Source organism: Neodothiora populina, assembly GCF_041146345.1.
Source record: "Neodothiora populina strain CPC 39397 chromosome Unknown canker_contig_3, whole genome shotgun sequence".
NCBI lineage: Eukaryota > Fungi > Ascomycota > Dothideomycetes > Dothideales > Dothioraceae > Neodothiora > Neodothiora populina.
In genome coordinates, this window is record NW_027191417.1 from 439,937 (window position 1) to 459,552 (window position 19,616).

At 51.2% G+C, this 19,616-nt stretch overlaps 7 protein-coding genes across 8 annotated transcripts; 3 read left to right on the plus strand and 4 right to left on the minus strand.

Moving 5' to 3' along the window:
• Positions 1-418: 418 nt before the first annotated feature.
• Positions 419-3,945, minus strand: AAFC00_004563 (uncharacterized protein; the record flags this gene model as incomplete). The annotated part of the gene is made up of 3 exons (XM_069344226.1): positions 419-699; positions 764-3,819; positions 3,905-3,945. 3 exons carry the CDS (start codon positions 3,943-3,945, stop codon positions 419-421), a joined length of 3,378 nt encoding a protein of 1,125 aa, XP_069196645.1.
• A 1,847-nt stretch (positions 3,946-5,792) lies between these two features.
• Positions 5,793-8,098, minus strand: AAFC00_004564 (uncharacterized protein; the record flags this gene model as incomplete). Its single annotated transcript, XM_069344227.1, has 5 exons — positions 5,793-5,822; positions 5,878-6,003; positions 6,060-6,828; positions 6,883-7,916; positions 8,012-8,098. 5 exons carry the CDS (start codon positions 8,096-8,098, stop codon positions 5,793-5,795), a joined length of 2,046 nt encoding a protein of 681 aa, XP_069196646.1.
• A 539-nt stretch (positions 8,099-8,637) lies between these two features.
• On the plus strand, positions 8,638-9,825 carry AAFC00_004565 (uncharacterized protein; the record flags this gene model as incomplete). Its single annotated transcript, XM_069344228.1, has 3 exons — positions 8,638-9,021; positions 9,078-9,218; positions 9,280-9,825. The coding sequence occupies 3 exons, from the start codon at positions 8,638-8,640 to the stop codon at positions 9,823-9,825; spliced, it is 1,071 nt and encodes a 356-aa protein (XP_069196647.1).
• Positions 9,826-9,930: 105 nt separating this feature from the next.
• AAFC00_004566 (uncharacterized protein) lies at positions 9,931-11,559 on the minus strand (the record flags this gene model as incomplete). Its single annotated transcript, XM_069344229.1, has 1 exon — positions 9,931-11,559. One exon carries the CDS (start codon positions 11,557-11,559, stop codon positions 9,931-9,933), a length of 1,629 nt encoding a protein of 542 aa, XP_069196648.1.
• A 339-nt stretch (positions 11,560-11,898) lies between these two features.
• On the plus strand, positions 11,899-14,439 carry AAFC00_004567 (uncharacterized protein; the record flags this gene model as incomplete). Its single annotated transcript, XM_069344230.1, has 5 exons — positions 11,899-12,036; positions 12,088-12,246; positions 12,312-12,847; positions 12,901-13,043; positions 13,097-14,439. 5 exons carry the CDS (start codon positions 11,899-11,901, stop codon positions 14,437-14,439), a joined length of 2,319 nt encoding a protein of 772 aa, XP_069196649.1.
• A 251-nt stretch (positions 14,440-14,690) lies between these two features.
• On the minus strand, positions 14,691-15,662 carry AAFC00_004568 (uncharacterized protein; the record flags this gene model as incomplete). Its single annotated transcript, XM_069344231.1, has 2 exons — positions 14,691-14,921; positions 14,982-15,662. The coding sequence occupies 2 exons, from the start codon at positions 15,660-15,662 to the stop codon at positions 14,691-14,693; spliced, it is 912 nt and encodes a 303-aa protein (XP_069196650.1).
• Positions 15,663-16,140: 478 nt separating this feature from the next.
• Positions 16,141-17,585, plus strand: AAFC00_004569 (uncharacterized protein; the record flags this gene model as incomplete). 2 transcript variants are annotated; one of them, XM_069344232.1, is made up of 5 exons in its annotated part: positions 16,141-16,175; positions 16,258-16,339; positions 16,414-16,496; positions 16,584-17,310; positions 17,553-17,585. In XM_069344232.1, 5 exons carry the CDS (start codon positions 16,141-16,143, stop codon positions 17,583-17,585), a joined length of 960 nt encoding a protein of 319 aa, XP_069196652.1. The 2 variants fall into 2 exon arrangements, with proteins under 2 accessions (XP_069196652.1, XP_069196651.1); XM_069348178.1 differs by lacking the exon at positions 17,553-17,585 and having other exon boundaries at positions 16,584-17,334.
• Positions 17,586-19,616: the final 2,031 nt, after the last annotated feature.

A 19,616-nucleotide genomic window follows, 5' to 3' on the forward strand; every position in this document is an offset into this window, starting at 1 on the left:
GAAACGAACGCTCCATGAGTTTTAAAGCGCTGTCTTGGAATGTTGTCTTTGGTTTACTTCCTCGGTTCGTGAGAAAGACTGGCGGTATGAAAGATTACTTGTACCGCCTATGTGCCCGACTCGCACGATCCATCTACCGCAAGAATGTATACCTTCCCTCGATCGTACAATACACGCCTGGCGATGACAATGACCCGTCAATCTTGAAGACGATGCGATGGCGTCGAGTAACGCTCGACACTCCTCCCCAGCCTGGATAGAAACCTCGACAGATAGAGTCTGCCGCATCCTCCATGTTTTCGTGGTATAATCATAAGAATAACCTTGTCAAGCCCCCTCGATGGTGAAGCCGCTTCCCGCTCCTGCCGTATAAGAGTCCTTGGTCGCTTGCGCGTTCGTGCAATTTATATCATCACCGTTACTCCTCTTCCTCGTCGACATGTGTGGACCAGGGATGTTCCAGGACAGCCTGGATTCCAATTCGGCGCTCCACGTCTCTGTCTAGCATTTTACGAATCAGGTCGATGCAGTCCTCGCTCATAACGTAAGGAACGCGCAGGTCATGGTCCATGATCTCGTCGATAGAGTAGAACGGGTTCTCCTTATAGACGATGGTGTATAAAAGGATGCCAAGGGCCCACACGTCTTGCTCTTTGCCTCTGTACGGCGAACCGCGAAGAACTTCGGGTGCTGCGTAATCTGTAGAAAAGCACTGTCAGCAAAAGTATCTTCACCGTGTTCGCGTGTCAAACCATCAACATACCGATTGTTCCGACGAAGACATCGAAAGGTCCTGACTTGATATACGCAGCACTGCCAAAGTCAACCAGCTTAACAGCACCATCGCCATCAAGAATCACATTTTCGTCCTTGATGTCACGATGCACAACCCTCGCCTTATTGTGCAAGTGATCTATGGCACTGGCCACTTGTACAAAAATCTTCCGGCATTCCTTCTCTTCCATGTTAACGCGAAGTTCGATATAGTCAAAAAGGTCCATGCCAGGCAAGCCATGTGGAATCATCTCGATATAGTAGTTGATGTCGTCTTCGAAGAAGTCGGCCATCTCGACGATGTTGGGATGCATCAAGCCATCACGGCGCAGATAGTCCAGAACGTGGATCTCCAGAGGTACGGTGCCGAGTCGCCGGTCGCGAGTCCATGTATCAACAAGAATGCGTCTCTTCGTGACGTACTTGATGACCATCTTCTGCGCGTTCGCCTTCTTATATCTTGCGAGCTTGACCTGACCATAGGCACCCTGTCCCATCTCTTCCAGGATAAGGAAATCGGCGATGAGCTTCTTCTTGGTTGTCTTGACGCCAGCTTTCTCAGCATCGGGTGAAGGATGTTCGAAGAGCTCGGTATTATCGGCAGAGAATATGGTGGCGGTGGAAGGATCCTGTAGCTGTTGAGTGAGAAGCGACGCGGAAGAAGCAGTTGAACTTGAGTTTGCAGATGTAGCTGTCTCGGTAGCACTGCTAGACTCATCGCTCTCCTCGGTGGGGGCAGGAAGGGGCTGCACGGGTTGGCCAGGTATCGACCTTCGCGTGGGTGAACCTGGTCGAGAGATGAGAGGATTGACTGGGCCTACTCCATGGTTGACGGCATGCAGTGCTCGTGAGTAAGTGATCCAGAGAGCATATACTACTTCGGACGAGGGTTGCGTCGGAACCTCTTCGTGCTCCTCGGCAATGATGTTACTGTTGAAAGAGTCGTGACGGTCACTCTTGACGACACGCATTTGCACATCGATCATGATGTCCGAGCCGTCTCTATGCTTTGCCGGAAGTCCACTAGGCCGTAAGAAAATGGAAGCGGCGTCAGCTCGGCCCTCTCTCAAAGCTAGCAGTGCTCTGGCCCTGCGAAAGCTGTGCTCAGGTATAACCAGGCCATCCTCGAGGCGGATTTTGTCTTCATCGGTGAGGAGATGCAGGATCTTGTCGAAGGAGGGTATCAAGTCGCTAATGTCTAGATCTTCAGGTCTTTCTATGCCAAAGAGTGCGGCGGAAAAGACCGAGTTGGAGCTAGCAACCTTCAGGGTATCTGCAGATATTACCAGGATACCAGCGATGTGAGGAAAGCTTGAGACACGCAGGGTAGATTCTCCAGACAGCAGATCGATCGTGACTGGTATGCTGATGCTGTTAGCAGTTCTTGCAGTGAAGCGTCTGAGCTCAGAGATGTTTTCGAGGTCAAGGGCACCAGTGTGGGTTCCTGCAAGCTTTGGCAGTTCTGGTAGAAGTTTTCTCACGTCTGTGCCCCTTCGAACTCTTTCCACGCCCCAGATGGCTTCCAATGCTCCCACGCTCTTGTCTATACATCCGATCTCGTCGACTGTGAGGTATGCAACGTCCTCGGCGATCTCTTCAAGGACCCAGATCAAACCTCCTGACTTCTCCTTGACCCACAGACTGGCAGACCCAATGTCGCCGTTGCGCTTCTGAATTGGAACGACATCGCCACAAAGCAACACTCCCCTGGAAGCATTCGTTGAGTGGAAAGCTGTGTTCTTGGCTTTATCATCGTCGATGCCGTTGACCGTCTTGGACCTTCTGCTCTGATAGTTCTGACGAACCGGGGGCTTACTGAGAAGCTTTGCGGTGACGCCAGTGCCCATCGAGAGGTTGGACGAAGGAGACTTGGAGTGGTCGGCACTGCTCTGCTGACTGTTTCGCTGCGGCGATTTACTTCGGCCACGGCCAGGCGAGTCGGCATCTGAACCGCGTAGTTTCTTCTCGAGCCATTTCCGTCGCTCTTCTCTTATCACTTCCATGATGCCCATTTTCCTCACCTCAGCGCGTGTGACGCCAAAAACCAGACAGGCCAGGTCGTTGGCTGCGGTTATCGTCCATGGTGACTTTGCTTCGGTGGTGAAGATGGCCTGATGAGCAGCTGCCTGACGGCCGTGACCGTGCCCGTGCGAAGGACCCGACTGGTTCTGCTGAGCGGCTGTATTCTTCGCGCCAGTCGGGGGGAACGTCGGAACGGACTTGGATGAGAGTGCGTGGGGATCCTGCGAAACGGATGGAGCATGGTAAGGTTGCGCCATTGCTTCACTGAGTCGGTTTTGCATATTTAAAGCTCCAATATCAGTGTACGTGCGCTTGAGCGAGGCACGCTTGGGCATAGGCGGAGACAGGCTGTCGGTGGAAAGCATCCGCGAATCCTCGTGGCCAACAGCGGTCGCGTTCACATCAGCGTGGTTCTCTGGAAGAGCGCTTGAGGGCTGAACGTTTGCTCCGTTTTCTTTAGTATTCTCCTCGGACAGCGGCGAAATTGTGCTCTTGGGACTTTCCGAGATGGGGGCAAAACTTCTATCGAAGATGTTGTCGGCTGATGGGTCGGCGGGGCCGCTCAGAGGGGCGTTTGTAATTCCAATGCCTGGAGCATTTAGGTTGCCGTCGGGACCCAGCAGGTTGGCGCGCTGCAGGAGCTCCACCATGCTTTGAACTTCGTGATCGCCCGAGATCTTTGCTTGAGCGTTCATTATATTCGGGTTGACCGCTGCCCAACCTAATTTGTCGCGCATAAAGTCCATAGATCTTTTGAGAACGGTCTGCCTGTTGTGAAGCGAGTCTTCTGACTGATGGGCGAATGAGAATGAATGTAGCGACTCTGAGGGGAAGCGACTGAGGTCCTCGCTGAACGGTAACGTCGGTGACGATGGACCGGAAGGCATGATCCCTTGAACGCTGCCTGCAGAGGCCAGTCTGAGGTTGTGGGACGATGAGCGAGCAGATAGAGTTCCCTGTCGATTAGAGACGACTTGTCGAATGCGGCGGAGGCCACTGTCACGCTCAGGCATTCCGGGTGATCTGTAAGGGGCGCGGTCCCGTCAATCCTTGTACTCATGATGGGCTCAACTGGCAAGGTCAGGAAGAGAAGATGGAGACAACAGACCTGCTGATTTCCGACTCGAGCGAGGCAGCATCAAAGGACATTCTGGTGCGCTGGGCGTCTGCGGACAGAGAGCCATGCGGCGGATAATTCAGCAGACTACCTGTGCTGCGTATGCGTGAGAGTGAGATGGGCGACCCATAGCCAGCATCGTCATCCAGCAGCTGCTCTTCCTGGTGCGGATGTAGGTGTGTCTGCACCCTTGGCTGAGACGAGGGAGAGGATGAGGATTGCGCCTGAGCCTGAGTCTGAGTCTGAGTCTGTGCCTGTGTCTGACGTCCACGCGACGTCGCTGAGGCGCTGGTTCGCGGACTGCTGAAGCCTACATCCAGAGACGTCTCGAGTTAGTCTGGCTGCTACTCCGACAAAGAAAATTGCAAAACGGGTGGCTTGCATCACTTGCCATCATTAACATTGATCTGCGGCGAAATCATGCTCCAGAAAAGGGCATGTGCAACTCGCGACAGAATATGTCAAGTGAGCGCTTCGATACAGATACAAATTACAGGACTTTTTGCCGCCCGCGCTTTTGCTGCTGATGGCCTATTGGATATTGGAGCCTGTGACTCGAGGCGATATTCCGAAGCGTTGGGCTGAATGGATACAGAAGCAGGAGCAGGAGCAGGGTGCACAAGTGCTGCTGACCAGGCCTCAGCCTAAAGATACTCTGTCGTCGTACTTTTTATTCCGTTGCAACGTGAAGGATTCGCTAACGACAGTTCACAGACTGCGTGAATGCTTGCAGAGAACTCCTTGTGATAGATAAGGTACGACCGTTGCTACAAGTCGTATACTGTGCAAGCAATGTGGCGGTAAGACTTTCCGTTATTATTGCTGTTGCTGTTGTTGAAGGACTACTACTGTTAAGGGAGACATGTACTTCAATTCAAAGATAGGATTATTGCGCTAGATTTACTGCAAGGCTAGGTCGACTTGGAAAAAGGGCAGAGTTACGTATCGTTTCGACTCGCGAGACTCGAGACTCGATAGTCTCCTCGGTCAGATCAGCCTCTTCGCTCTGCTTTACTCTGCGCTGCTTTGCTTTGACTTGCTTTGATTTGCTGCTGCACAAGGTATTTGCCTGCCCTTTGCCCCCCTCCGCCCTTTCTTTGCAGTCCACCAAAGCAAGAGGTCCACGCTACCACGGCCGGTCCATGACAAACTCCGACCTACCGTAGTGACAGGACCACATATGTGGGGTGAGGCATCCAATGAGCTGTGAGCCGATCCCACTCGACTCGACTCCTAAGCTATGACAGACTTTCGGTCAAATCTCAGCCCACGAGGGTCTCTGCAAAAAACTAAAGAGAGCGACACAAAACCTCCACGGTCTGACCCACGAGGCTGATCCGTACATCGCGGGATTATCACCAAGCAACAAGGAAGTCCTGTCAGAACATCTGAGTCTCACCCTGCTCCTGCCACAACCTTGAAGTCACAGTGAGTATGCATCTGCATCCTGGCGCCGAGGCTGGGCTTGACCAGACCCTGTCTAATCGCTGCTACCGGTTGCGCGCTTGCCTTCGCGTACTGCTACAAAATCCGTCAAAGTCCGCTGAATCGTAACGATTGCGGGGAGGGGATTTCATCTCAAGCCTGCTCAAACTCAATCTCCCTGGCGAACCATGAGCGTTGTGGAACTCAAATCTATCTTACTTGGCCGACCCGTGCTGCCCATGAAATTGTACATTGTCAAGCCATTTTCATGTCTCATGCCTCGGACTTTCGAGAGGTACGGAAGGTAGGATACTGTCATGTATGGCAGCGCGTGGCTAAGGGGATACGCATGCTCCATTCTCATTGATGAGGAACGCGCGATCAGCCCCGGGCTTGCTTGCCCCGAAAGTCGATCACCGTCTCGTCGAGTGCCAAGTGCGTCTCATATGCCCACTCAACCGGGCACCACGTATTTGTCAATTGCCTATTGTGTGTTGTCAGCGACCATGTGGACTTACCGCAAATCAAGTCTGCCTTACTGCTTTCATGACGTTCAATTGTCTGGTCGTCCGGATGTATACGTCGCGATACATGTCCAGACTCTCCTGTACGACTGCGCTTCTAGTAGTTTGGCCATCGCAAATGGCTTTCATTTTCAGTTCCATCTGTTCCACGAGAATTAGCGCAAGCTAAGTTTCATAATTGAACATTAGCCACTGACTTCCTTTCTGAGGAATGGTTTGCTCAGACTTGTGTCGAAGCCCATGTCTTCATAGCCTTTGACAAGAGCGACTCCAAGCGTTGTGGGAATGAATTCGTCCATGCTTGCTGCACCACTGCTTCGGCCTGTAGTTGCCTGCCCAACACCTCGGTTGCCTCGCCCTCTTACTCTGCCACGCCCACGGCCTCCACCGCGCGCCGCTTGCACTTCTGGTGCTTCACCCTCTTCATCATCGCCACCGCCGTCATCCTCATCGAGGTGGGCTGCTCTCCCACGCGGCATCGCCACAACATAGCCACGAGCTTTTATCGTCCGGATATGCTCTGCCATAGTTGCATCGGTACCGATGCCATTGGCATCCATGAGTGAAATGAGATCTGGTTCAGTAAGGTATCCAGGAGGGCTTGTTTTCCCCTCGTTCATTCGTGCCTCTGTGGGAATAAATGTTTCACCAACCTCGAACTTGGGAAGGTTCTGCGTGCTTGTCCATTTGTGGTAGGGGTAGATATCAAGATAATTTCTCTCCCGCACAGTCAAGCCCGCCGCACTAAACATTTCAGGTCCCCAGAGTATTGAGACTTCATCACGTGTGCCTTTGGCATCTTCACTACAACAAGCAAGGAAGTGGCGAACAATGAACTCATGTACGCGGCGCTCTTCATCGCTCGCGAGGCTTGAGGGCATGACAAAATTGACCGGATGGATGGGCGGATGAGCTTTATCATTATTACGTCCACTTCGTGGTTGATTGAAGCCCCCATCAAGCAAGCTGTCAAAATGTGAGTGGACGATCGGGATAGACGGATCAAGATGATAGACCTACTTCTGTGCATATTGTCCCCAGCGAGGTCCTTGGGTCTGCTTCTGAATCACAGCTCGGAGATCCATAGCGCGATCGAATTGATCGGTCTCGGTTCGAGGGTAGCTGATCCATCCCTTGTTGTACAGCGCTTCGGCTATTGTCATGACGGTGTGACTGTCCATACGGAGATACCTACTCCCCATCTTCTGCAGTTCAACCGTCGTCAAAGGCAGCGGTTTCCATTTGCTTGTTGGCTTGGTCTGTACCTTGATGACTTTGGCCCATCTGGCGACAATGCAGCGTTCGAAGAGGATCGTTGTTAGCATTCGGTCAAACAAATGGTTGCGGGACCAATTGAACTTGACTTCGATTTCATCTGTCTTGTGCGTGACCTTGATCGACCAGAAGGGCTCTGATCTGAAGTTCTTCACGGTGAAATAGCGGTCCACCACGAAGCCTAAGGTAGGAAATTGACATGTACCGTAGCTGATGAGCTTAAGGTTGTCTTCATCAATGCCACGAGCCGCTACCCACGATCTGAACTTCAAGCTCTGCATACGAGTGAAACTGGTACCGATGCGGAAATCGAGCTCGATTCTTGCCGCAACTGCTTGTGCCTGATTCTCATCGATTGCGATGGGATTTCTAGCAGCTTGGATAATATGCTGACGTTCTATGTTGGAGAACCTTGCACGCACAACTTTCCCGGCTTGAAGCAAGCGCGGGTTCGCAGATGCTGCAATTTGTCTGACTTCGGTGCCAATGTACTCACCTTCTCGATCACAGTCGGTCCAGATGAAGAGTGCCTTAGCATACCGACCTTGGGACTCGATGTTCTTGGCGATTGGCTTATTCTTGTCTTCGAGATACTTGACGATCTCGGCCTCGAAGAGGGCAGACGGATCACAACCGCTCCACGACTTGTACTCGCTCGGGAAGTCTGTGCTAAAGATGTGGCCCAGGACCGATGTCATGACGACCTCGCATTGTCCCCAGGCGGGGAAATCGTAGGAGAAGCAGTAGTTTTTGACATATTGACTACCGGTAACATTGCGCTGGAAAGTGATTGGTGTAAGCAGACTTCTTGCAGCACGAGGACATATGGTTGTGCACACGAATTAAAACAGATTGGAAGAGAATTGATGCATACAGCTTGAACCTGACCTCCGCCTAGATGGTTGGCCACTGCCTTAGCTATCGATGGCTTCTCCGCCACGCAGAGAATCTTCGTCACCATCTCCCTGCACATCTATCTGCAGTTTCACTTTTGACTCTTGCTTCATAGTGGCGCCGACATTTCCGGAGTCCCCGAAAGATAAGACGATAATCAGAGCAAATAGGTAGACATTCGCACCGATTCTTTCTCTAGGTAAGCGAGGCGCGTCAAGCCTGTGGAGGACGCGACAGAGGACGTACTTTTGACCACATTGAGATTAGTTTCTTCGGACCAAAGTTTCCGATGGGCAAAAGCTAAGGTAAGGTACTGTACCTTTTGTATGATGCCGCGAGGGTGGCTACAGTAAGGAACAGCAAGGTCCAGATATTGTTTGCCTTCCTGTAAAGTGTGTACCTACATATCGAGCTTGGCAATAAAATGCACTCGTAGGTACCATTCCCCGTCGTACAAGAAATGATGACGTGCGAGAACATCTGAGAGGGTTTCACCAATATCGTAAACAAACTCGCAATTAACACCTTCTTTTCCCTCTTCACCCATTCACTGATACCGTCACATTATTCTACGTGAAGGTTTTCTGCAATCTGTTCAACCAAAAGATGATTGTTCCTCCAGTCATCGGACAGGCTCTGCCCGTCGTGAAGAGCATGGTGGACTGTACCGACTGGTCTCTGACTGTCGCGCCCTTCATTGATCAGCTCACCACTCTCCCTCAGCGCATACTTGACACTGGCTTCGCTGTAGATGCTCTCAAGGAAGTTTACATCTCGACAAATCCGCTCATCACTGCCTTTGCCTTTTCACTCGCCATCTCCCCCATCTTCCTTATCGTGGCAGAGATCAACCGCAACTATTCCCAAGTTGATCGCTGCTGGAGCATACTACCTTCCATCTACAATGCGCACTACGCACTCTGGGCACGCTACAATGGCATTCCCACTCAGCGATTGGACAACATCTTGGCTTTCAGCGTTTGCTGGTCGGTAAGCTTAGTATTCCGTGTTGATGCAAGAGAGCTTCGCTGATTGAGCTCTCGCAGATACGATTGACTTTCAACTACTGGCGCAGAGGCGGTTACAGTGTTGGTTCGGAAGACTATCGCTGGGAGATTGTCCAGAAATACGTCAATCGCTTCCAGATGTTCCTCTTCAATGTCGTCTTCATCTCAACTACCCAGAGTGTAAGTCTATTCTCCTCAATTCGCCGTACGCTCTTTGTTTTGCTGACGAGACACATATCAGGTCCTACTATTCATGATTACAACTCCCGCATATATCCTCCTTCTTGCGTCAAGACTCACCGGCGAGCAAATGCAGACCGTCGATCTGGTCTTCGCTCGTGTCCTCATGGGTTTCGTCCTAGTCGAGTTCTTTGCCGACCAGCAACAGTGGGATTTTCACAAGGCCAAAGCACAATATCAGAAGACTGCGAAGGTCCCTCACAAATGGACTCGCTCCGAAATGGATAGAGGATTCTGCTCATCTGCTCTGTGGGCTTATAGCAGACATCCCAACTTTCTTGCTGAGCAGAGCATCTGGCTTACTTTCTATCAGTGGGGCTGCTGGGAGACCGGTGTCCTTTACAATTGGACCGGTATTGGCGCCATGAGCTACCTGATCCTTTTCCAGGGCAGCACCTGGTTGACCGAGAAGATCAGCGCTGGCAAGTATCCCGAGTACAAAGAGTACCAGAAGCGTGTTGGCAAGTTTGTGCCCAAGCCGAATGGCGGAAGCTGGATTGATTACTGCGTTGCCCACGAGGAAGAACTGCAGCAGAAGAAAAAGTAGAGAGATACCGAGCTTATGGACCCTATTAGTAGACAGTATTCGAAATAGATCTTTATAGCATATCACTTGTGACGGACCGAGGTATAGCCTGCTATTGCCAATGTCTCATCTCCCTCTCAAAGCGTCTTTGTGGCAATTCCAGAAGTTCCAACAAGAAAGATGCATGTTCGTGCCTCCTTCTATCCACCACTCCCCAAAGCTATCCTCAACCTCGACGTCGACCTTGGCCACCCTTTCTTCTCTCTTGAGTCCGCAAAACGCGCAAGCAGCCGTGCTCACGACTCCTCCTTCACTCGTCTTTGCAACCCTGATGGGCATCACGGCAGCTATCTCAGGAACACTAGGTAAAGCCTTCTTATGGCCACCACTACTGCCACTAGAAGAAACCCCAGCAACAGCAGTAACGACCGACCTCAACCTGCCCACCTGCTCCCTCCACACCCTGAGCACATCCTCGACCTCGGCCTCCTCCCTCCGCGCCTCGTTAGCGTCCACACCCGCCAATTTCATGCCTCCAGACCTGCCCGACACTGACGGACCTATGCGCATCGACTGCGCGAGGAACTTGTCTCGCTTCCATCTGTTCTTGCGGCCCGCTATCACATGCGCCAGGACCTGCGCGGCGCAGAGATAGTTTCTGAAGAATGTCTGCAAGGAGGGCGATAATAGCACGATGGGCTTTTGAGGTGGGGAAAGAGTGGATAGTGGATGTAGCAGGTGGGTTGAGGTTTGTTTCAGTAGAGGCGGAAAAATGGTCAGGAGAAGTGAAGGTGGTGGGATATTCGCAGGGGCTGGTGGGGAAGGGTTAGGCGCTGGAGAGAGGAGATTGCCTATTAGATCAGTGGGCACTTGGAGTAGGTTTCCGATTGCGGAGGCTTGGATTGATGTGGGCTCGGTCTTGGGAGACTGTGAGGTTGGGTTTTTTGGTACGGACTCGAAGTCGTCCCATTCTGCGAAGTCGTTGTCGTCGTCCTCGACAAGGACCTTGTTCACAGGGGCTGGTTTGGGAGGAGGTTTGGCCTGCGTGATCTTACGAGTTATGAGTTTCTTTGGCGGTGGCTTTGCTTGCGCCTTGGTACCATTCGTGGTTGGACTCTGTATTTGCTCTGGGCCGTCGTCAAATCCGAGCAGGTCGAAACTTGCAAATTGAGATAAGGGAGCTGCAACAGGACTTGGCTTCGACCGAGAAGCTGTCTTTGTAGGTGGAAGAGTGCCCTCGAAGTCGCCAAAATCATCGTCCTCGTTTTCCACGGGTACCGATTTCGGTTCTGGGATCACCTCGAACATGCCCTCCTCGTCAGAGTACTCGGCATCGAACAAAATATCGGCATTGTTAGCAAAAGGATGGTCTGATGATATCTGCTTTGCTGATTCTGCTTTCTTGGAGATGGTCGGTTTACTCGCAGGAGCAGCACGAGGAGCAGCTTTGGGAGGTGCCGGTTTCGATTTTGTTGTAATTGTGTTCGACGGTGGCGGCTGATCGAGAATGTCACGACCTAGTTCGTCATTTGCCACCTCGAAATCACCAAAGTCGTCTTCGTCGTCCTCTGCCCATGCATCCTCACTCTGGCCATTGATTGTTGATGGCGTTGCGTCTTGTAGCGGGGGCGTCTTCTTTGATTGAGTATGTGTCGAGCCCAAGGTAGGACTCGCGGCATAAGCAGTCGTCGTATTACTTTGGTTGCTATCGCTGATCGTAAATGAGCCGAACTCTGCGAGTAGATCTTGTGACATTTGTCGATCTCTATATCGTACTGTATGTATCGATAGATACGGGTAGAAACGGATAGCCGAGTGAATCTGCTTTTTGGAAAATGGTCACAACTTGCAAGACTACGTTTATACTTTAGACTTCATGTTCGTTTCTACAAGTAATGCCGAAATTCTCGCATGTAGTATGTATTGGTTTAGTAGTAATATCGCAAGATGTCTAAATATTATAAATTGGGGACAATTGGAGTAAGGCATGTATATAAACTTAGGTATGTTTGATGTGTTTGCAGCCGTGACGTATGGGCATCAAGCGCGCAACAACACCGACCTTCCCAAGGTGTATAACATTGCAATAGTGAAATGAGAGAATTCAAGGAAGCACGTGCTGGTTGGTCGCGGTTCTTGACGTATCCTGCGCTCTCGGATCTCAAGATCGCAATCAGGAACGATGGTGAGAAGCCGAGTCCATTGGTAGCCTCACGATCATTGTGCTGGAAAGTATGTACGCGTAGTGACTTTCTTTATATCTATAATGCTTACCGTCTTCAGGCATTTCTTTTGTTCGAGGACAGCTCACGCGAAGAATGGCTTCGGCGGCTGTCAGACTCGCGATCGGCATATGCGTCCGTTCGCACACATCTGCTCAAAGCGCTGGAACACCCCGAGGAGGTTGGTTCTGGGTTTGATCCTCTGAGCGATGGCACGGAGGTATGTTCTATAGCTTGGAGATAAGCTCTATGCTTATAATCTGACATTCCACTAAGTCTTGAAAGTCTCCTTGGGCGGTTCTACGGCAGGACGAAACATTGCGAGCGGAGATTCTTCAGGATGTCGACCGCTGCATGCCAGAAAATATGTACTTCCGTCAACCTGAGGCCCAGAGGAAGCTGCTCGATGTCTTGTTCGTCTTCTGCAAATTGAACCCGGATGTCAGCTACAGGCAAGGTATGCATGAGCTTCTAGCCCCAATCCTGTGGGTTGTCGAGAGCGATGCGATATCCGACAAGCCAACTGGAATGCTTTCATCAGACGATCAGATGCTATGTCAGATGTGCGACTCACAGTTCATCGAGCATGACTCCTTTACGCTTTTTGGAATCATCATGCAAGGTGCGAAGTCGTTCTATGAGCAAGCAGCTCACAGCGCCACCTCTCTTGTCTCGACTACCCCAGCTAAGCCAACTGCAACATTGGAGAACCCGATAATCACCAGGATACATCGGATCTTCGATGAGTACCTACCTCATATAGATCCTAGGCTTTCTCAGCATTTGCGGGACATCGATTTGATCCCACAAGTCTTTCTCATGTACGTACCAGGTGAACATCTGGCTAGTACCCTGATGGCTGACATTCGTACAGGAAATGGATCAGATTACTCTTTGGCCGTGAATTCCCCTTCGATGACGTCCTGTCTATGTGGGATGTGATATTTGCAGAAGACCCAACTTTGGAGATTGTTGATCTTATCTGTCTTGTCATGATCGTGCGATTACATTGGGAGCGTGAGCAACATCCTGATGTCCCTTTTAATCTTATCTTGGCTAATTTAGAATAGTCCTCGAGTCTGACTATAACACCGCCTTGACTGTCTTGCTTCGCTACCCTGCTCCACAGGCGCCAACTGCTCCGCAAGCGTTTGTACTGGATGCAATCTACCTTCGAGATCACTTGCATCAAGCTGGCGCAAGTCATATCATAGAGAAGTACTCAGACAGACCATTGGCCGACGTGAATGCGAACAATGAGACTACACTTCCAGTGTCTACATCATCAGTACAGAGCATGCTTGGATCACGTCTGTCAGCAGTCGGCTTGGCGCCTAAGAGCCCTGGTCGGCAAGCGGGCAACATCGATCGTGTCTTCCAAGATGCAGCGAAAGGCCTCTTCAAGCGTGGAGAACAATGGGGAATCAACAAAGCTGTCAGAGATGCGCTTGTCGAGGTGCAGAAGGGCGTACGTGAGATACAGAATGTGCCCACGCCGCAACGACCACGGACACACATGCGAACGTCATCACGACAAAGCGGATCTGGCGAGAGAGCCGTGGCGAAACTCGCAGCTTTGGAGGCACGAAACGTGGCTCTGGCTAAGATGCTTAAAAACGCCACGGATGACCTTTGGAAATATCACGAAGAGGCTGTTGCCGGCAAGGGTTCGGAGAAGGAGAGACTTGATGCTCTAAGTATTGCTATAGCACGGGTCCAATTCACACAAGTTTATCTGGAAGACTCCACGGTACCGCTACCCGCGGACGAAGAGCAATCGGAGGAACAACCAAAAGAAGAGCTTGACGGAGCATCTGCGCCTGGAGATGTCAACGGCAGAACGAAAGAGAGCAGCGTTCCACCACCGGTTGGTACACGTGCGCCTGATGCATGTTCGGCTCCACCACCACCGCCAAGTAAATCAAGACCGAGAACGAAAAAGTCGTCCGTCTCAAGTGTCACCAACGGTGGCCTCGACGCGCCTGTAGACTTCCAAACGCCTCGACCGTCACTGACCCAATCGTCATTTTCCTGGATGCTGGGTCAAGACTCCTCGGCAAGCTCCTTTGTACAAGCTCAACCTCTCCCTCCCTCTGATGCACGTCGTCGGAGCAGAGGGTTCTTGTTCGGCGATGACGAGCATTCTTCATCTGTCATAGACCAACACGACACAAGCAAAAGCAAGATTACCAATAAACTACGCAAAAAGCGCCCCGAGAGTACTAGTAAGGTACAGCCGGAGATCTTGTTCGAGCAGGAAAGTGAAGTGTGGGATCTAGGACAGCTCGAAGAGGAGGATAAGAAGAAAAAAGAGCAGGATGCGGAAAAGCAGCGGAAAGCTGCAGGAAAGACCGACGAAGCGAGTGGCACCATTTTCGATGCCAAAAGCGCTACCAAAAGCGGAGGGACATAAAGTGTTGCTCTTTACGATGGGTCATTCGAGTACGCAGCAAGGATGGCAGGTGACGAGAGTCTAGTATGACTTTTATGATAGTCAAGCTGCCTGGATCCAATCGACCGAAGCAGCCTGGTAGCTGGCTTCGTCTGTTATGCGCGAGTACATTTGTTTGACGGGTGACTATTCTTGTGCCTTTCTTACCATGATCATCGACGTTTGCACTTCGGCGCTGCCTCAATGGGTATTGCTTGATCTAAAGCCTCAGCTTACGACTTAGACACGAAGAATTTGTGCTTGTGAAGGTCTGCCACCGAGACCTTTCGAGCTGTTTGACCCGCAGCTTTGAAGTCATTGTTGTGCCCACCGGTCACACAGTATACTTCGTTGATGCCTGTGTTCTCCATGAACTTCAGCACCTTCTCGAAATTGAGACCCACCTGTTCGGTGCCATGACTGTCATCGGAGAAGGTGAAGCGACCACCAAGTTTCAAAAACTCCTATTTGATGTCAGCATTATTAGCCAAGAGCAACAATGGTCATGGCTCGAAAGGACTGACTTTGCATATTTCGGCCTTAGGATAAGGCTCGGTCATGCCTTTACGGATAGCACTCGAATTGAGCTCCAAGATACCTCCGTAGCTAGCAACAAATTTCAAGTTCCTCAGAATCTTCTCCCAGACAGTGGGCATACTTGTCCAATTTCGTTCAGGGTCATCGCTCTTGAGTCTGATGAGGTCGAAATGTCCAACGATCGGAGGTTCTAGGGCTTGCAACAATTCGTACTGAGAGTCAAAGTAGTCCGCAGCGAGTTTCTCATCTGAACCTCCGGCAATATCTCTGGCTTTATAGTACATTTCATGATCGAAGTCGATAGGAATGGTGTGAACATGATGGAGACTGCCCATGAAGAAATCGAATTTGTAATTTGCAATCAGGCCCTGCACAATAGCAAGGGACGACTCGCGGATCCATTCGCTCTCGAATCCGATGAGAATGGTGATTTGTGAGGCGTACTTCTCCCTCAACCGCAAGGCTTCCGGGTAGAAGGCGTCAAAGATCCGAACCAGTTCTTCCGCAGCGACCTCCTCGGGATAGAGGTCCTCCGTATCACGAGGGATATGCTCGGTCAGTGCAAAAGTGTCCATGTTGGCCGCTATGGCCGCCTGGATCATTTCCTCAAGCGTGTTCTTAGCATGGGCACAGAACTGGCCGGAGTGGCTGTGATGAGAGAAAGGCATGCCGAGACGAGGGACGATGATCCCCCCTTTACTGTGTTCCTTGTCACTAGTCTGACTGCAAAGCCGTAAGAGTCGTCAGGATGGCACAAGCGCAATAGAATAGACAATTATGCCGTGTGGTGGTCTTCAAGCCTGATATTGGATATTAATGCCAAGAGAAAGTCTGGTTCGGGGGAGAGTAGAGGTCCAGAGTCAGACCAGGGTCTACAAGTATAGACTAACGGATAATAACGAATCAGGGGGGAAGCTTGACAGCTACCGTACTGGTAGCAGTAGCAGCAGCAGGCAGGAGCAGGGTCGAGGAGGAAGGAGCTCGGGGCAATCTCACATGCTCGCAATCTGCCCAGCCCATCTTTCGTTGTTGACATTTCCCAGCTCAACCCAGCAACCACGGTGGAAGTCAAAGACCTGAACCTGGACCTCCCTGAATCGCCGGGCATAGCCACATCTCTGACGCACTATATTTCCTGTCGCAATCATGGACAAATTTTCGGCTTTCGGAAAGAACCTGAGGTGGGACATGGCATACTCCTGATTAATGCATGCGCCGTCGCGCGCAATGCCTTTTGTGTCAGGGTCACTAACCCTGTACCAGTGCATCCTTTGCTGGTGTGCCCAGCTTTGCGCAGAGGACTCAACAGTACCTGAAGGAGCAGGTCGGTACTGCAGAGGACAAGGTATGGAGTTGCGACTATCGCACGGAGCTATTGGAGCCTGAATGGTATTTTCTGACAATCGCTCTTGCTGCCAGACCGAGCTGCCACCCGACTACATTGAGCTCGAGAAGCGCGTGGACGCGCTCAAGCAGGTTCACACCAAGCTTCTCTCCGTAACGTGAGTGCGCCAATTCCTGTTTCTAAACACGCATGAAGGTAAAGAAGCGTGTTGGGAATATAACGTGAGCTGAACTTGTTGCCTAAGCTCCCAATACACCAACGAAGCCTACGACTACCCTCCAAACCTCCGTGAATCCTTCAACGACTTGGGCCGCACTGTTTCCGAGAAGGTCACTCTCCTCTCCCGTGCTGCCAACCCAGCAGACGTCCAGGCCGCCCTCACTGCACCTCCACAGGCAAAGCCCCAGCCCAAGACTTTCAACCACGCCATTGCACGTGCTTCCCTTGCCGGCTCTCAACTTTTGCAACAGTCCGATGTGCGCGGCACTGGCGCAGACGACCCTCTGGCGCAGGCCCTCGAGAAGTATGCAGTAGCAGAGGAGAAGGTCGGAGAGGCACGCCTCGAGCAGGACGAGCGCATTCAGCAACGATTCCTCTCTGGCTGGAGCACGACCCTCAACACAAACCTGCAATTTGCCCAGCGCGCCCGCAAGAACGTCGAGAATGCCCGGCTCAACCTCGATGCCACCAAGGCCTCGATGCACGGAGGACCTTTCGGCATGAAGACGACTCACCACGGCGAAGAACGTGATCTGACCGATGCGCAGAGGAACGAGATTGAAAGGGCAGAGGACGAGTTCGTCAACCAGACCGAGGAGGCCGTTTCAGTCATGAAAAATGTGCTGGACACTCCTGAGCCATTGAAGAACTTGGCCGAGTTGATTGCAGCGCAGCTCGAGTATCACAAGAGGGCTTACGAGATCCTTTCCGAGTTGGCACCAGAGGTTGATCAGTTGCAGGTGGATCAAGAGGTCAGTCGATCCCAGAACTTTTGAGAAAGCAATGTTTGAGACATATGATTATCCACCTGAAAGGAGATTATGGAGGGGCAGGAGAGTGAGGGCCGTCGGCCTCTGATTCTTTCCTCTACCATCCTTGCCATCTCTATCCCATCGTCATTATTACCGCCATCAAAGCACAGAGGCACTTTACTCTGCAGATCATTGCGAAACACCGATGATATGGAAGACCTTATGTTGACTTGTGATTGTAGGCAAGCTACCGCCAGAGCCGTGACAGTGCTTGATCGTCCGGCCGGACATGACGCCTCCTGCTGGTTTGCACGAGTCATGCACTGGGGATTCTCTTTCCACCAATCGGAAATAGGCTTGGTGGAATGTGACCTCTGTGCTTTCGACTTCCTTCCCCACTATCATGACAACCAGAACCCACCACCTTCACGTCCTCGTGCGTGCGCTTTGACACCAGTCTTCCGCAACTAACGTCTCAGTCTTTACCATTCCTTTCTGCTCGCACTTGATCCCGGCGCTTGGGAATACCCAGCATGCACATTAAGCTATAGACTCTTCCTGGTGAAACTGGACGGGAGCGAGATATCTGGGATGGCAGAAATGGTAAAGATGACCGGCAACCTGGCGGAGTGAGCGGAACCTTGCGAGCAGCTCTCTCATCCCTTTCTTTTGCGCAGGTTTTGTTCGTTCGAACAGCTGTTAGTGGAAACATGCGATCACCTGTTCCTGCCCTTCTTGCTCCTTGGTGTTCCTACATTAATCACTGTAGCAGCTATATGGTTTCTTGGTATTATGACATCTTTATATGCTCCCAAGGAATTTGACACAGCATGCAATCAAATTATGTTTTCTTGGATCTGCACTACTGTATATTGCATGCAGCAGTGGCTTTTCCCGTAGAAGTACTATCGTGTTCGTACAGTACTGTGCATTGGACCGTCTATACGACAGGTACTATTTTATCGTTCCTTGCTAGTCCATGTGGACGGAATGATACACATATATGGCTTGAACACGAGATGAACTATGTGCCAAGTAACGCTTTTAATCAGCCTGCAAGGAAAGCAGGAAGTCAAGGCTATAACTTACCTACACGTCACCTTATGTACCATTGGATAGTACGTGCCACTTGTATACAAACTGCGGAGAAAGGAGCAGGTACCTCTGATGGTACCATTCCTGTGAACCTCATGATTTTGCACTCTCTGTGCGATATTATCAGCTGATTGAGGATTGGACACGGCCATGTCACGCAGTGCTCCAAGACTAGCAGACCCGTCTCTAAGTGCCGCAACTTCTTGTTTGAACATGTCCTGAACGAGAGACAGCAGAGAAGCAATATACAAGAAGCTCTCGGGCGGCGCAGAGTACAGTAGGTCTCCACGCGCTACAGAAGTCTATGAGACGTGTATACTTACCTTATCCACTGCACTTGTGTCTGAATAAGCAGAAAGTATTAGTCCTCACATATTCCAGCCCAATGGAACCCAATACCATCCTCGCGCAACACTTTCCGCGGCATGCTAAAAGTATCGACTATTTCTGTACGCTGCAATGCAAATGCAATGTGGCTCTACTGCACTGTGATTCCGAAGACCGACGTTCGGCCTTGCATCTTGACAAGTGACGATGCATCTGTGCGGCGCCATGTGCATGCAACAAATCACCGGAAAGGAAAAGGCAATGGACGGAGGTGGTCAGCGTCATAAGATGACTCGTGGGATATTTCTTTTTTCTTCCCCTTGCTGGTCCATGTCCTTGTCAGTCGCCTCCCCTTTGCGCACGCACACATGACACGCAAGTACCTCCGTACAAGTACACTTGTTCGCAGTAGCAGACGCTGCAGCAGCTCCACTATATCAATCCGGAATGTGCATGAGTGCATATGTGCATGCATGAGCATGTGGTCTCCACATGGCTGCCACGGGTTTCCCTTGTTCGTGTCATGGCACAAACCGTGGATCGACCATGAGTGTGCGTAGCTTCTGTTTGTTCCTTTTTCTTCTTCGTTCCTATTTGGTATGCAAGCGCTCCACCGTACCAGTGTTTTGACAGGATGAATGCGTACCCATGGTACGCATGCATGTGTGCGTACTACGTGTACTGTACGTGCGGCTTGAGTTTGCTTTTGCTTCCAGGCTCATGCTGGTGATCACTATTGACGCCATCAAGACCATTTTACGCTGTCCTTCTCTGTTCTCCTTGCGTTCCAGAGTAAGACATGACAGGCAATCACTGTTTGCTATCTCCCTCCTTTTCCGCCCCTGGTTCTGATCGCACAGCTCCACTCGACACTTCCTGTACAT